The following is a 13,821-nucleotide window of genomic DNA, read 5'->3' as shown; positions in this document are numbered from 1 at the left end:
GATGATCACCATGATCATATCGAATGGCAGTGCAGGCTCGAAGGGCCGAATGGCCTACTCCTGCACCTATTTTCTATGTTTCTAAGTAGTGTGGGATCACCCATGTCCCGTTCCCATCCCTCCCCCTCCACCCACATCCCTCCCCCACCCCCGACCCCCCCACCCCCCATCCCCATCCCCACCCCTGACATCCCCATCCCCATCCCCGACATCCCCGTCACCCCCGATCCCCCCCCCCCACCCCGTCCCCCCCCCCCGAACCCCCTCCCCCCCACCCCGTCCCCCCCATCCCCATCCCCCCCCACACCCCTGACCCGCCACATCCCCATCCATCCCCACCCCCGACCCCACCCACCCCCATCCCCGTCCCTCCCATCCCCGACCCCACCCTCCCCCCCATCCCCGTCCCTCCCATCCCCTCACCCCCCCCTCCTTGGTCGATCGTTATCAGACTCCTTACTGGCTTTATTATCTGCACGAATGTTATTCTCTTTTTCATGTATCTGTACATTGTGGGTAGTTTGATTCTTTCCACTAACTGGTTATCGCCCAACAATGATAAACAATGATGTACCCTGTCCCTCCTGCAGCTTGGGGAGGGTGCGAGCTGGCCATGATGTGTGACATCATCTACGCTGGTGAAAAGCACAGTTTGGACAGCCGGAGATTCTACTGGGAACGATTCCCGGCAAGTATCGTATCCGGTTTACCCGGCGGTGAATATGCGGTGGTTCTGCAGGGCAGAGGCTGCTGGAGGTGGTGGGAATCTTTCCGGGTGTGTTCACAGCGTTTAGTTTAGAGATACAGCACAGAAACAGGCCCTTCGATCCACTGAGTCCATGCCAACCAGCAATCACTGCATACTCTAGCATTATCCTACATACTTGGGACAATTTACAATCTTTGCTGAAACCAATTAACCTACAAGCCTATACGTCTTTGGACATGTGGGAGGAAACCAGAGCACCCGATGAAACCCACACAGCCACGGGGAGAACGTACAAACTCCGTACAGACAGTACCTGTAGTCGGGTCACCAGCGCTCTAAGGCAGCAACTCTACCGCTGCGCCACCCTGCCACCCATACCGCTCAGTGCCAGCCTCTGAGGGCCCAACGTCCACTCACCAGGACCTCCCGTGCCGAGGGTTCAAGACCGGCACAACGACAGTTATGGACTCATTCACAGAGTCACACACAGAGTGGAAACAGGCCCTTCGGCCCAACTTTCCCACACTACCAACATGCCTCATCTCCCACCTGCCTGCGTTTGGCCCATATCCCTCTAAACCTGTCGTATACATGTACCTGTCCAAATGTTTCTTAAGTTGCGATAGTCCCAGCCTCAACTACCTCCTCTGGCAGCTTGTTCCATAGACCTATCAACCTTTGCATCAAAAAGTTACCCCTCAGGTTCCTATTAAATCTTTCCCCCCTCATCTTAAACCTATGTCCTCTGGTCTTCGATTCCCCGACTCTGGCCAGAGACTCGATCTATTCCTCAGTGGAGCTGGGGATATCGTACTTGCATTTCAGAGTTAGTCATTTTTAAATATTAGTCATTTTTTGCTAAGATTCTTATGGGGACTACTGGTGTACATTTTGATTGCGTGTGCATGTGTATGTGTGTGTGCATGTACACATGTGTATTTATGTGTGTGTGTGAACACAGCCGTGGTTTGTGTGTGTGTCTGACTGAGGGAGAGGAGGGGGGCGAGTCGAGTATGGGGGGAGGGTTCGAGTCTTTGGGCGAAGTGTGGGGGGCAGGACTTTAGGAAAGAGACAAAGAGGATTTTCTTTAGCCAGAAGGCGGTGAATCTGTGGAATTCATTGTCACAGAAGGCTGCGGAGGCCAAGTCAATGGATATTTTTTAAGGTGGAGATTGACAAATCTTCTTGATTGGTACGGGTGTCAGGTTATCAGGAGATGGGGTTGAAAGGGAGAGATAGATCAGCCATGATTGAATGGTGGGGTAGACTCGATGGGCTGAATGGCCTAAATCTGCTTCTGGAACATATGAATGTATGAAGTGTGGGATCATTAAAGCCTGTGTCCCTGTGCTCTGCGGCTAGGTGCCGGGGGAACACAGAGGTTGACTAAAGCTGTGGGCAAGTCGCTGGCCATGGAAATGGTGCTCACCGGAGACCGCATCTCAGCTCAGGAAGCCAAAGCAAGCGTAGGTGGTCTGTGTTTCTGCATCATCGCCATCTCATGGTTCATGCTGGCTCACCCACTCCACACCACTGGGGGAGCTAGAGGTACTGCACCTGTCAGCTTGGCTCTGTAGGTGGAGCTCCTGCCTATGTGTAGCTGTAGGTGTAGTCCCCACCTGTAGGTGTAGTCCCCACCTGTAGGTGTAGTCCCCACCTGTAGGTGTAGTTCCCACCTGTAGATGTAGTTCCCACCTGTAGGTGTAGTTCCCACCTGTAGGTGTAGTTCCCACCTGTAGGTGTAGTTCCCACGTAGGTGTAGCTGTAGGTGTAGTTCCCACCTGTAGGTGTATTCCCACCTGTAGATGTAGTTCCCACCTGTAGGTGTAGTTCCCACCTGTAGGTGTAGTTCCCACCTGTAGGTGTAGTTCCCACCTGTAGGTGTAGCTGTAGATGTAGTTCCCACCTGTAGGTGTAACTGTAGGTGTAGTTCCCACCTGTAGGTGTAGCTCCCATCTGTAGGTGTGGCTCCCACCTGTAGTGTGGCTCCCACCTGTCAGTGTAGTTCCCACCTGTAGGTGTAACTGTAGGTGTAGTTCCCACCTGTAGGTGTAACTAGGTGTAGTTCCCACCTGTAGGTGTAGCTCCCACCTGTAGGTGTAGCTCCCACCTGTAGGTGTGGCTCCCAACTAACATCATACGATTGAATAATTTCTTCCAAGCTCCAATACGTACCAAAGCCGTCCCGGATTTCTCAAAAGGCTAACCCTCTGTTTCCACGAGCCTAGTGACTGTCTCCAATGTCACCATATCCTTGTTTAGATAAGAGGGCCAAAACCATGCACAGTATTCCAGATGTCGCCTCACCAATGCTCTGTACCACTGGGGTCAGGCAGCATCTGTGGAAGGAATGGACGGATAATGTTTTGAGTCTTCCTCGTCAGATGCTGCCTGATTTGCTGAGTTCTTCCAGAAGATTTTTGCTCTAGATTCCAGCATCTGCAATCTCTTGTGTCTCCCTCTCAATGTCACATACTTGCAGTTCCTCCCTTTAGATAATCTGCCCTCTGATCCCTCTTATCAAAGTGCTTGACTTCACACTTCCCCACATTAAACTCCATTTGCCAAGTCTATGAACCCAGCTCACACACAAGACTCTGTTTGCGCCCATTCTTGGTGTTTCGCCACCATTATCCAGGTCCCAATGCCGGACAGTCACGGTTTGCCTTTTGTTCCCGCAGGGCTTGTGAGCAAAGTGTTCCCAGCATCTGACGTAGTGGATGAGGCCATCAAGTGTGGAGAGAAGATCGCGTCCAACTCCAAACTCATTGTGGCAATGGCAAAAGAGGCGGTTAATGGCGGTGAGCAGACTAACCATCTAACGGCAACACTGGATATTGTTCATGAACCGATGACACGGCTTTCTCTGGGTCTACACCATACGTTATCTCTTCATGATATGAATTCTTCACGACGCAATTATTTGGGAGAATTATTTCATATTGAGATTTATTGCACCTGATTTATTAACTGTGGGATGACTGTGTAAAATGCATTTATTTATTCTAGAATGTGTACAGGGTGGCACAGTGATAGCGTTGCTGCCTCACACCACCAGAGACCTGGGTTTTATCCTGACCTCGGGTGCTGTCTGTGTGGAGTTTGCATGTTCTTCCTGTGACCCCCGTGGGTTTCCTCCGGTGCATCGGTTCCCTCAGACGTTCCAAAGGGTTTGTAGGTTAGTTGGCCCTCTGTAAATTACTCCTAGTGTGTTGGTGAGAGAGTGGGGCAGCATAGAACGAGTGTGAATGGGAGAGCAATCTTCTTCTTTCGTGTGGCTTGCACAGCCTAAAGTTGTTGGACAACTTATTCTATTTGATCTTCCGTTTGTGCACGTCGAGTTGATTGCATTAGTCGAAACAGGGCGGACCACGTGAAGGTTGCAATCTTCCACCCCGGGAGAGCAATGGTCGGAGTGGACTCGGTATCTGAACTAATCCCGACTCTGATTCGAGTTGGCCGGAACTGGGAAAGTCTTGATGGGCTGAATGGTGGTCTCCTCTACTCTGGTTCAGTTACACCAATGGTGTTACTGTTTGATATACTCCTGGGTTAGCCTTCCACATCATTTCAAAGACTGAATTTCTAACTATAGTTCCATGTAAAAATCTTGATCTTATTTATCAGCTTGCACCTTTATTTCTAACTGTTTTGTCTGGTGTTGCTGTTTCACAAGCCCTGGCCAGTGAGTTCCCACCAGCCTCTGTGTGTGAGGTTTAAGCTGAGTGGTCACAGTTTGAGGTTAGGACAGGGATGAGAAAAACTGCGGTACATTCTCACCACCAGGGAGACGTGGAGATTGACTTTAGGACATGCTGTCCCTGTAGATCTGACAAGATTAGCTCTTGGGGAAAGTCATGAAACTTAGTTTAGTTTATAGATGGAAACAGGCCGTTCCCCACTTCCTCATCCACTCCCCACACACTAAAGGCAATTTACAGAAGCCAATTAACCTACAACCCTGCACATCTATGGGATGTGGGAGAAAACCAGAGCACCCGGAGGAAACCCACGTGGTCACAGGGAGAACGCGCAAACTCCACACACACAGCACCAAGGTCGGGATTGAACCCGGGTCTCTGGCGCTGTGAGGCAGCAGCACAAACAGCTTATTAATGTAAGTCACTACTTCAGTCCAAATTATCTCTAAAAGCCTCAACACAACAGTGGGGATTGAATATTTTATGATAAACTTTGATCTGCGATATCCCAGACAGTGTTGCTGTAACTCAGTAACTCAATGTTCTCCTGGAGAGCCACACTGCAAAGATCATAGTGTTTATTAGTGTCGATCCACTGTGCGTAACTATTCCATACTTTATTCCAGCATTTGAATTAACATTGGCGGAGGGAAACCGACTGGAGAAGCGTCTGTTCCATTCGACATTTTCCACCGTAAGTGACTTGCCTTCAATTAAACTGGAACTTGCATCTCATCCTCAAAATGTTCCAACTGTGACGTGTAAACTTTGTTTCAGAACGATCGGAAAGAGGGGATGAATGCATTTGTTGAGAAGCGGAAGGCGAACTTCACAGACCAGTGAATGAAGTTGTGAGTCTTGAATTGTGGGAACGCAAGGCTAGAAATGGCATGAAAATACATCCATTATAACATGCCTCTTCACTACAAATAAAAATCCTATTTTTAATACTTACCGGGTACATATTTTGTTTTTTTAATCTTTATAGTGGTGAAGGTAGGAATGTGAGCAATGATTTATCACAGTTACCCAGCATTGAAACAGGTCCTGCAGCCAACTATCTATCCTGCAACTAATATATAAACATGAATCCTTCCCAATCTTTCCTCTGCATGTACCTGACCAAATGTCTTTGTTAATCTTGTTATAGTACCTGCCTCTGGCTGCTATTTCCATATTTCCATCACCCTCAAAGGACATTCGTGGGGTAAGATATTTTTTACACAGAGGGTGGTGGGTGCCTGGAACGAGCTGCCAGGGGTGGTGGCGGCAGATACGTTAGTGCCGTTTAGGAGACTTTTGGATAGGCGATTGGCTGTGAGTGGAAGGGAGCGATTTGGATAAAGTGCAGGCAGAGGGAATGTGTGCAGCTGGTATCATATTCACAACAGGTGTTGTGGGCCGAAGGGCCTGTTCCTGTGAGTCATAGAGTGGAAACTAGCCAACTTGCCCACACCGGCCAACGTGTCCCATCTACACTAGTCCCACCTGCCTGCGCTTGGTCCATATCCCTCCAAACTTGTCCTATCCATGTACCTGTCTAACGGCTTCTTAATGCTGTACTATTCTATGTCCTATATAACTTTTATAGTTTGAAATGCAATGTTAAGGCCCTCTGTATATCAAGATGCCAAAAGCTAATTAATGAATGAATATTAAGGTTGACTGTGTGCCAGCTTGCTAGAGGGGTGAACACTGCTGTTGATGCTGGTCTAACGGGTGCAGTACATTAGTATTGAGCCTCCACCGCAGGTGAGTGGGGTATCGGTCACCCTGAGGTTTCTCATGCCCGGCCCTACGTCAGGCTGATGTATCAGTGTGGACCATTCCCTCAGCACTGGTGATGTCCACTGATGCTAGTTGCCTGCATCCTTACCCAGCCCACAATCTGCTCAATAATCATATACGGCACCTGATCAACTGTTTCCTGAATGTCCACATACTGTAGTCCTGTCATAGTCACACAGCACAGCACCAGGCCTTTCGGCCCAACCTGCCCATGCCCACCACCATGCCCCGTCTAAGGTAGTCCCACCTGCCCACTTTGTATCCATATCCTGCTAAACCTTTCCAACCCATGTTCCTGTACAAATGTTTATAATGTCATTATACAACCTGTCTCTCAGAACACCATCAAATAGACTGCAGTAAACTCCACATCTGAAGAAGGGTCACCCATTCCTTCTCTCCAGAGATGCTGCCTGTCCCGCCGAGTTACTCCAGCATGTTGTGTCTATCATCGGTTTAAACCAGCACCTGCAGTTCCTTCCTGCACATAGTATCTGTGATGTTCCGGCCGCGCTGGTGAGCGGGTGGCCGCTGGGTGGCGCTGGTGAGCGGGTGGCGCTGGTGAGCGGGTGGCGCTGGTGAGCGGGTTTAAGTTTAAGTTTTATTTGTATAGGGACAGTGCATATTAATAAACATTTACATGTAATACGCAAGATTGTAGCCAGTAGCTAATTTCCATCTTTAGTCCCTCTGGTAAACAAGGTAAACACATCACAACACAATCAATCAATAAGAAAGAGACAAAACAAAGACAAAAACAAAACAAAACAAACAATATGGTTTAGCCTGCAGTCAAACATAGGATAAATAACAAACACTCAACACAGTTTAAAGTCCCAAAGTCACTGTCCCTTCCCTCCTTGCTCTCCCTCTGCGCTGAGGCAATCCAAGCCTCCGATGTTGTGACCCCGCCGGGTGAGAGTAGGTGGCTGAATCCGAGCTCCGCAAACGGGCCGGTTCAAACTCCGCGGCCCGGGCGGTCGAAGCTGCCGTCCTCCAGTCCAGCGGACGCAGCTGTAGTTGCGGGAGCTCCGGAAAACAGAACTCGAGCTCCCGATGATGTCGTCCACTGGCCCGCGGCCGAGGCTCCATAGTCGGGTCGGAAGTTGGGTCGCCCCGCAACCACAGCCCCGAAGTCGGCCAGGCTCGCGCCGGTAATCCTGGCTCTGCCTCCACAGCCTCGAGGTCGGTCGCAGTTGGAGGCCGCCAGCTCCGCGATAGGCCTCAGCGCAGACGGACACGGAGACGGGGATACGGCAGGAAAGGTCGCATCCCCCTGAAGGAAGAGTAAAAAAACATGTTACACCCACCCCACCCCCCCCCCCCCCCCCCCCACACACACACAGCTAAATAACCGAAATAAACTGTAAAACAGGACAAAAGAAAACAAAAACAGAAAAGACAAACGGACTGCAGGTGAGCCGCAGCTACAAGGCAGCGCCGCCACTTCCACCTGGGTGGCGCTGGTGAGCGGGTTGGCCGCTGGGGGCGCTGGTGAGCTGGTGGCCGTGGTGAACGGGGTTGCCGCTTGAGTGGGTGTTGGGGCCGCTGGTCTTCGGGGCTGGTGGAGGGCAGGGGTGTGGGGGGTGTGTGGCCGCGGGTAGCGCGTGGTGTAGCGGGGTGGCCGCGGTGGGCGCTGGGTGAGCGGGTGGCGCTGGTGGACCGACCCGGGACGCGGAAAGTTGGGGAAAAAGTGAACTTTGCAGCAAATGCGGGGAAGGTGAAGTTGGCTTGGCTTGGCCCGGCTTGGCTTGGCCCGGCCCCGGTGCTGGGAGAAGACAAGAGGCCTGCGGGCTCCCTGGGCCGCTGCATAAGACCCACAGTGCTGGAGAAACTCAGCGCGTCAGGCAGCATCTGTGGAGGGAATGGGCAGGCGATGTTTCGGGTCGGGACCCTTCCTCAGACTGTTATGGTTCCAACCAGAGACATCGCCCGTCCGTTCCCCCCACAGATGCTGCCTGACCCGCTGAGTTACTCCAGCACTTTGCGTTTTTCTCCAGACTCCAGCATCTGCAGTTCCTTGTGAGCTCTAATTGAAAGCTGCGCGGACTGGTCATCAGAGATGTGTGTAGTTTAGAGATACAGCACAGAAACAGGCCCTTCGGCCCATCGGGTCCGTGCCAACCAGCGATCCCTGCACATTAACACTATCCTACACTAGGGACAATTTTTATGTTTACCAAACCAAACCAAACCTGTACGTCTTTGGAGTGTGGGGCAGCACCCGTAGTCGGGATCGAACCCGGGTCTCCGGCGCTGCATTTTGCTGTAAGGCAGCACGGTACGTAGACACAATGAACTACAGATGCTGGTTCACAAAAAAAGGACAGAGTGCTGGAGGATCTCAGCGGGTCAGGCAGCATCTCTGGAGAACATGGATGGGTGATATTTCGGGTCGGGGCCCTTCAGGCTGTGTTTGACGAACTCAGACTTTAGTGATTCCCCATTCTGGTTAAAATAATCTGCGCGTTCACCCGATCCATTCCCCTCATTATTCTACACGCCTCTATAAGATCCCCCCTCCTGCGGTATACTTGTCAAATGTTCTACTTTTTAAAAACAGGTCCAAATCTTCAGGCAATCTCGTCTCTTAATCTGGAAAACCCTGCACCCAACTAACCCGAGGCCGAGTGCCAGGGGGTGGGGGTGGAGGAGGGGGAGGGGGAGGGGGAGCTGGAGCTGGGGAAGGGGGGGGGGGGAGTTGAGCGCTGTTTCGCTCCTCATCTCCACACACAAAGCGGCGCTGGAAGCCAGAATGCCGCCACTTTGATGTCTTTCCCATGCCAGTTAAAGGTCAAAATAATAAATGTAGACTCAAATTGAAGCGTTTAGAGCGAACAATGAGGGCAAAACGGTACATTCTGACTGTGTCTGCCTCTCGGAGCGTGATCTACGCGTTTGAAGAGCGGGACCAAAGGCGGAACAGCGTGGTTCCCTGGCGAAGAATAGCGCATTGAGGCGATGATAAGGCGCCCCCTCCCCACCCCACCCCCGCCAGCAGCTGCCCCGCTCCCCCCCTACCTCCCCCCCCTCCCCCTGCTCTCCCCTCGCATCCCCGCACCCCTCCCCGCTCTGTTCCCCCACCTCAGCCCCCCCCCCCCCCCCCCCCCCCCCTGCAGCTGCGGGCTCGGCTCCACATATTCATCCTGGCGGGGACATTCTCCCCTCAATGTTCGCGCAGCTGCGGGTCGGTCGCATTAGTGCATGGTTTGTGTTTGTGAACGGGTGGGGGTTGGTGGGGGGGTGGAGTTGGTAATGGGAGCAGAAAGCCATCATTTATCCCCGGGCCGGGCCGGGCCGGGCCAACCCAGGGCTGTTGTGCTGAGACGCGGCTCCGGTGAATGCCTTCACACGGCAGGCAAATGATTGATCACAATCCGTGGGTTGATCGATCAAAGCCGCCGCCGACGCCGCCACCACATCCCGGCCGCTTCTCACCCGGTGACAGCGAGTCGGTGAATCTGTTTAAAGGGCCCGAGTGACGGGAGCAAGAGAGAGGGGTTTTATTTACCGGGCCGGGGTGTAGCCACGGATCCGCGACCCGACGGGACACGTCTCACAATTACACCGAGATTCAACTCCTACACACTTTGGTTCAACTCATTCACCGAGTTTACTCCCCACGCGACCCCATTCAACGCCCGAAGCCGCTGCTTTTATTCTGGGTAGAAACACAAACAGTTTGAAGCCACAAAGTTTACACGAATTTTAGCCACAAATGACAAGTAATCAGAGCGGTGGGCGGAGAGAGTGAGGGAGAGTGAGGGAGTGAGAGCAGACTGGAGTTGGGAACCGCGCGGAAAACCGCCCAGCAAAGAACATTACATTACAGTTTTGGAAGAAAAGACTCAAAACAACGGAGTTAGTGGAAAGATGGGGATTGTCAGTATGTTTTAAGTTAAATTAAACAATTTCAGAGTGAGTGTAAACTTGTGCCAAGTGTCGGTGAATGAAAGTCGCGTTTTAGAAAGGAAGGCGGCTGGGTTTCAGCGGCGGCTCCACTATTGAGCAGCGCGGATGAAGCGTGAGACGGGTGTGAGTTTGTCTTTGGGGAAAGATACAGCAGCTCGGCGGCGGCCCTCTAATTGATTGATGGCCGCGAATATAAGTTGCTGATAAATGACTGACATCAAAGAAATGATGGAGTCGGCCTCGGCCGAACAACAGCTTCCCGGCTCATGAATAGACACTTTCCACCACAAATTAGCCGAATAATTATTGAAATATTCTCCAGCAGCAAATTCCTGCCGAGGTCCCGCCTGTGCTGTTTAATTGAAGTGAATTGATGCGAAGTTGCCTCGTCTGCGGCTGCAAATTAATATTGGAACCGAATTAGAACTGAACTGATATTTTCCACTTTGAGTGAATGTATTTTGATCAGGTCAGGCCGCTCCAATCGGGACTTTCTCAAATCCGCTAGTGATATCCGCGCCGCTCGCGAACATTAATTTCATCACAACAGGTTAATTAATTTATTTTACAATATGAAACCATTCTTTGGGCGGCATCGGGCGATATTTATTTATTCTGGCGGGGTTCTAAAGAACACAACGCATCGAAATCCCTCCTCAAATATAAGACTTTTGCTTTACGAGTTTGTTTGGATCTGTGTTCGCATTATCGGATCGCACAACTCGCCGCGCTAATAGCGAGTCAAATCTTTCATCTAACTCAAGATTAAACCATCGGGGAACCCGCGCCAAGGAAGTCTCATCTGAAATAGTTTCTGCTTTCGTTTCTCGGCACGTTCCTGGAATTCTCCGCGGCTCCTGAAACCGGGAAAACTCTCTCCCCGTTTAGTGATGCGGATTAATGGTGAAGATGCGGATTAATGGGAATATTGAACCGCGGTCGCTCGGGATGAGAAGCGCCGCAATAGAACAAACTCTCAGCTTCCAAACAGGCGAAGCGAGTGTTTCATGTTAGAGGCAGCAGCAGCAGGCAGCAACTGGATGAGGAAACACAAGGAGCAGACGGCGAGCGCGGGCGGAGAGCGGCTGGGTGAAACTTTGTGGATAATTCGTTCATTAAAGTCGGGGCGAGGTGAGTGGGCGCGGGCCGTCGGTGGCAGAAGAGTTGAACCGTCAGATGTACCGAGACTGAGGTCTGTGAACAATTGGTAATGTCATAAACAAACGTGAAAACGTTCGATATATAAAACAATATCATGCAAAAAGAAAGTCCTCATTGCGTTGCAAAAGGTATTTTCTCACCGGAGAACGGAACCCGCACCCGCACTCCCACCCCCACCCAGACCGGCTTCCCCACCCAGACCCGCACCCAGACCCGCACCCCGACCCGCTTCCCCACTCCGCCAGGTTGTTTGTGTCCGTCTCAAAATTAAAGTGGAGTTGACGTTGTGAACTAACATCGGGAAATGTCCCCGGAATTGTATTTTTGAAGAAGGGTCCCGACCCGAAACGTCTCATTTCCATGTTCCCCATTAACAGCTACTGTAGATTAAACCGCGGCCAGAACTGGTCAATTAGAGCCAGTTACACCGAGCCTCTCAATCCTTCTGAAATGTATTATTTACCATTTTTAAAGCGAGTTTGTAAGACGAGTTCCGCGCGGCCGGGGCGAGGTGAACACGAACTTACAGTAACAAATGTTCACGTTCTTACACAGAATATAATTCCCAAATGATGCATCTTTTAAAAGAATTCACTCGATTCTCCGTCTGCTGTTTTTTTCTATGTGATGGACTTGAATATAACCCACAGGCAGCTCCATCCCTGGAACATGATGTCACCAACAAACACTAGTTCCCAGCCCGAGGCTCCAGACCACTTTGGATCGAATAAAGTATTAATTAGTTAATAAAATGCTCATAAAATATAGGGGATGATCTGGTAAAATTGTACAAAAACTTGCGGTGAATAGACTGGATAAATAGACAGAGACTTTAACTTATAGTTGAAGAATCAGGAACCAGGGGACATGGGTTTAAGGTGAGAGGGGAAAGATACGAACCTGAGGGGAACATATCCACTCAAGCGGGGGTGGGGGGGGGGGGTTTATGGGGGGTGGGTGTTTATGGGGGGGGGGGGTGTATGGAACGAGCTGCCAGAGGAGGTAGTTGAGACAGATACAATGACAGCATTTAAAATACATTTGGACATGTCCGTGGATCGGAACGGCTCAGAGTTATTGACTGGCAAATGGGTCTGACCTTCACGATATTCCTTGGTCATCATTAATCTCTTCTCCGTGAATGTTACCTGTGTAGTGGAACACAACACAGGGGAAGAGGCCGCTGCGATCCGTGCTTGCATTTAAAGTTAAGAGAACGTGTTTAGAGAGAGTCTTAAACGCTCTCAGGGATTCACGTTGACCCCAGAGTTAATGAGAACAGCAGAAATTAAATTAAAAATAATGCTCATTATGCCTGATTGTGACAACTCATTAAATCGTAAATTGATCAAAAAAATCAATGAATCAGCACTTTGGACAATTGCAATCTACAAACAGGGTGAGAGGAACAGGTGGAGAGAGAGAGGCCATCAGACAAGGTCAGGTCAAGAGAGTTTAATTGTCATTGGTACTTAAATGAAACAATGAGGTTCTTACTTGAGGCAGCAGCAGCACAACGTAAACACAGTAATCAATAAATAATATCATAAGCAAACCAGACAAACGGAGTTCAATTAAAAAGATATCGTGCAAAACAAAACATGATCCCAAGTCTCCCGCACAACCAGGGAAAGATTGCAAATGATACACGGACACAAAGTGCTGGAGTAACTCAGGGTCAACTCAGAGTAACTCAGCGGGTCAAGCAGCATCTCTGGGGGAAATGATGGGTGACATTTCGGGTTGGAACCTTTCTTCAGACCCTATTCTTTTTCTCTAGAGATGCTGCATGACCCGCTGAGTCCCTCCAGCACTTTATGTGCGTGTTTGGTGTAAACCAACACCTGCAGTTCATTTCGAGACAACGTTTGCAGCTTTAGTGAAACCAAGAGAATTCAGGTAAATAGTGTAAAAAATATAAAAATATATATAAAAGCAAAGAAACAGAAGAATAGATGGAAATCCAAAGGTCATTTAGATAAGAGGCTTTTAGACAGGCACATGGCAGTGCGGGGAATAGAGGGATATGGATTATGTACATGCAGATGAGAACTTGGCCACACATTGTTCAATAGTAAAGGTTAAACAGACTGAATATCTAATGTCAAGAACAATCAGATATCAATGTGTAAAATAACTGATGGATCAGCTGGAATCAACAATGAAGAATTTTATAAATCAACTTGGAAATGTAGACATGAAAAAATCCTCAGGCAGCAAAAATGTTCATTTTACTTTAAGTTTGTGTATTACAATGAAATCCTTTGCTTTGGATGTGGTGTTTAGTTCAGTTTAGTGTATTATTCTCACATGCGCCGAGGTACAATGACAAGCGTTTTGTTGTGTGCCGTCCACAGTGTGCAGATACAGAGTAAAGGGGAGGAGATCAAGAAGAGCGTTGTTAGAGTAAGGCGCTGCTGTGGAGTAGAGGTTTCAAAGAGTGGATTGATTGTAATGGATGATAATGGATCTAGTCTGGGACCAGCACACAAAGAGTCTCCTGGCTTTGGGGCCATCTTGTTAAAATGCCCAGACGTGTAGGTCCAGTGA

General features: G+C 49.9%; 1 protein-coding gene across 1 annotated transcript in view; it reads left to right on the top strand.

The window, feature by feature from the left end:
* The window catches only part of echs1 (enoyl-CoA hydratase, short chain 1), an 11,726-nt gene extending 6,366 nt beyond the window's left edge, over positions 1–5,360 (top strand). Inside the window, 6 exon segments of the mRNA XM_033012866.1 lie at positions 591–644; positions 647–688; positions 2,072–2,175; positions 3,390–3,510; positions 5,037–5,104; positions 5,188–5,360. Of these exon segments, the coding sequence (XP_032868757.1) occupies positions 591–644; positions 647–688; positions 2,072–2,175; positions 3,390–3,510; positions 5,037–5,104; positions 5,188–5,253 (455 nt within the window). The 3' untranslated portion in view covers positions 5,254–5,360.
* The last annotated feature ends 8,461 nt before the right edge of the window (positions 5,361–13,821 follow it).

Source organism: Amblyraja radiata, chromosome 37 (assembly GCF_010909765.2).
Source record: "Amblyraja radiata isolate CabotCenter1 chromosome 37, sAmbRad1.1.pri, whole genome shotgun sequence".
NCBI classification, from domain to species: domain Eukaryota; kingdom Metazoa; phylum Chordata; class Chondrichthyes; order Rajiformes; family Rajidae; genus Amblyraja; species Amblyraja radiata.
The sequence above is the reverse complement of the archived record's forward strand: the minus strand, read 5'-3'. Positions and strand labels throughout refer to the sequence as shown.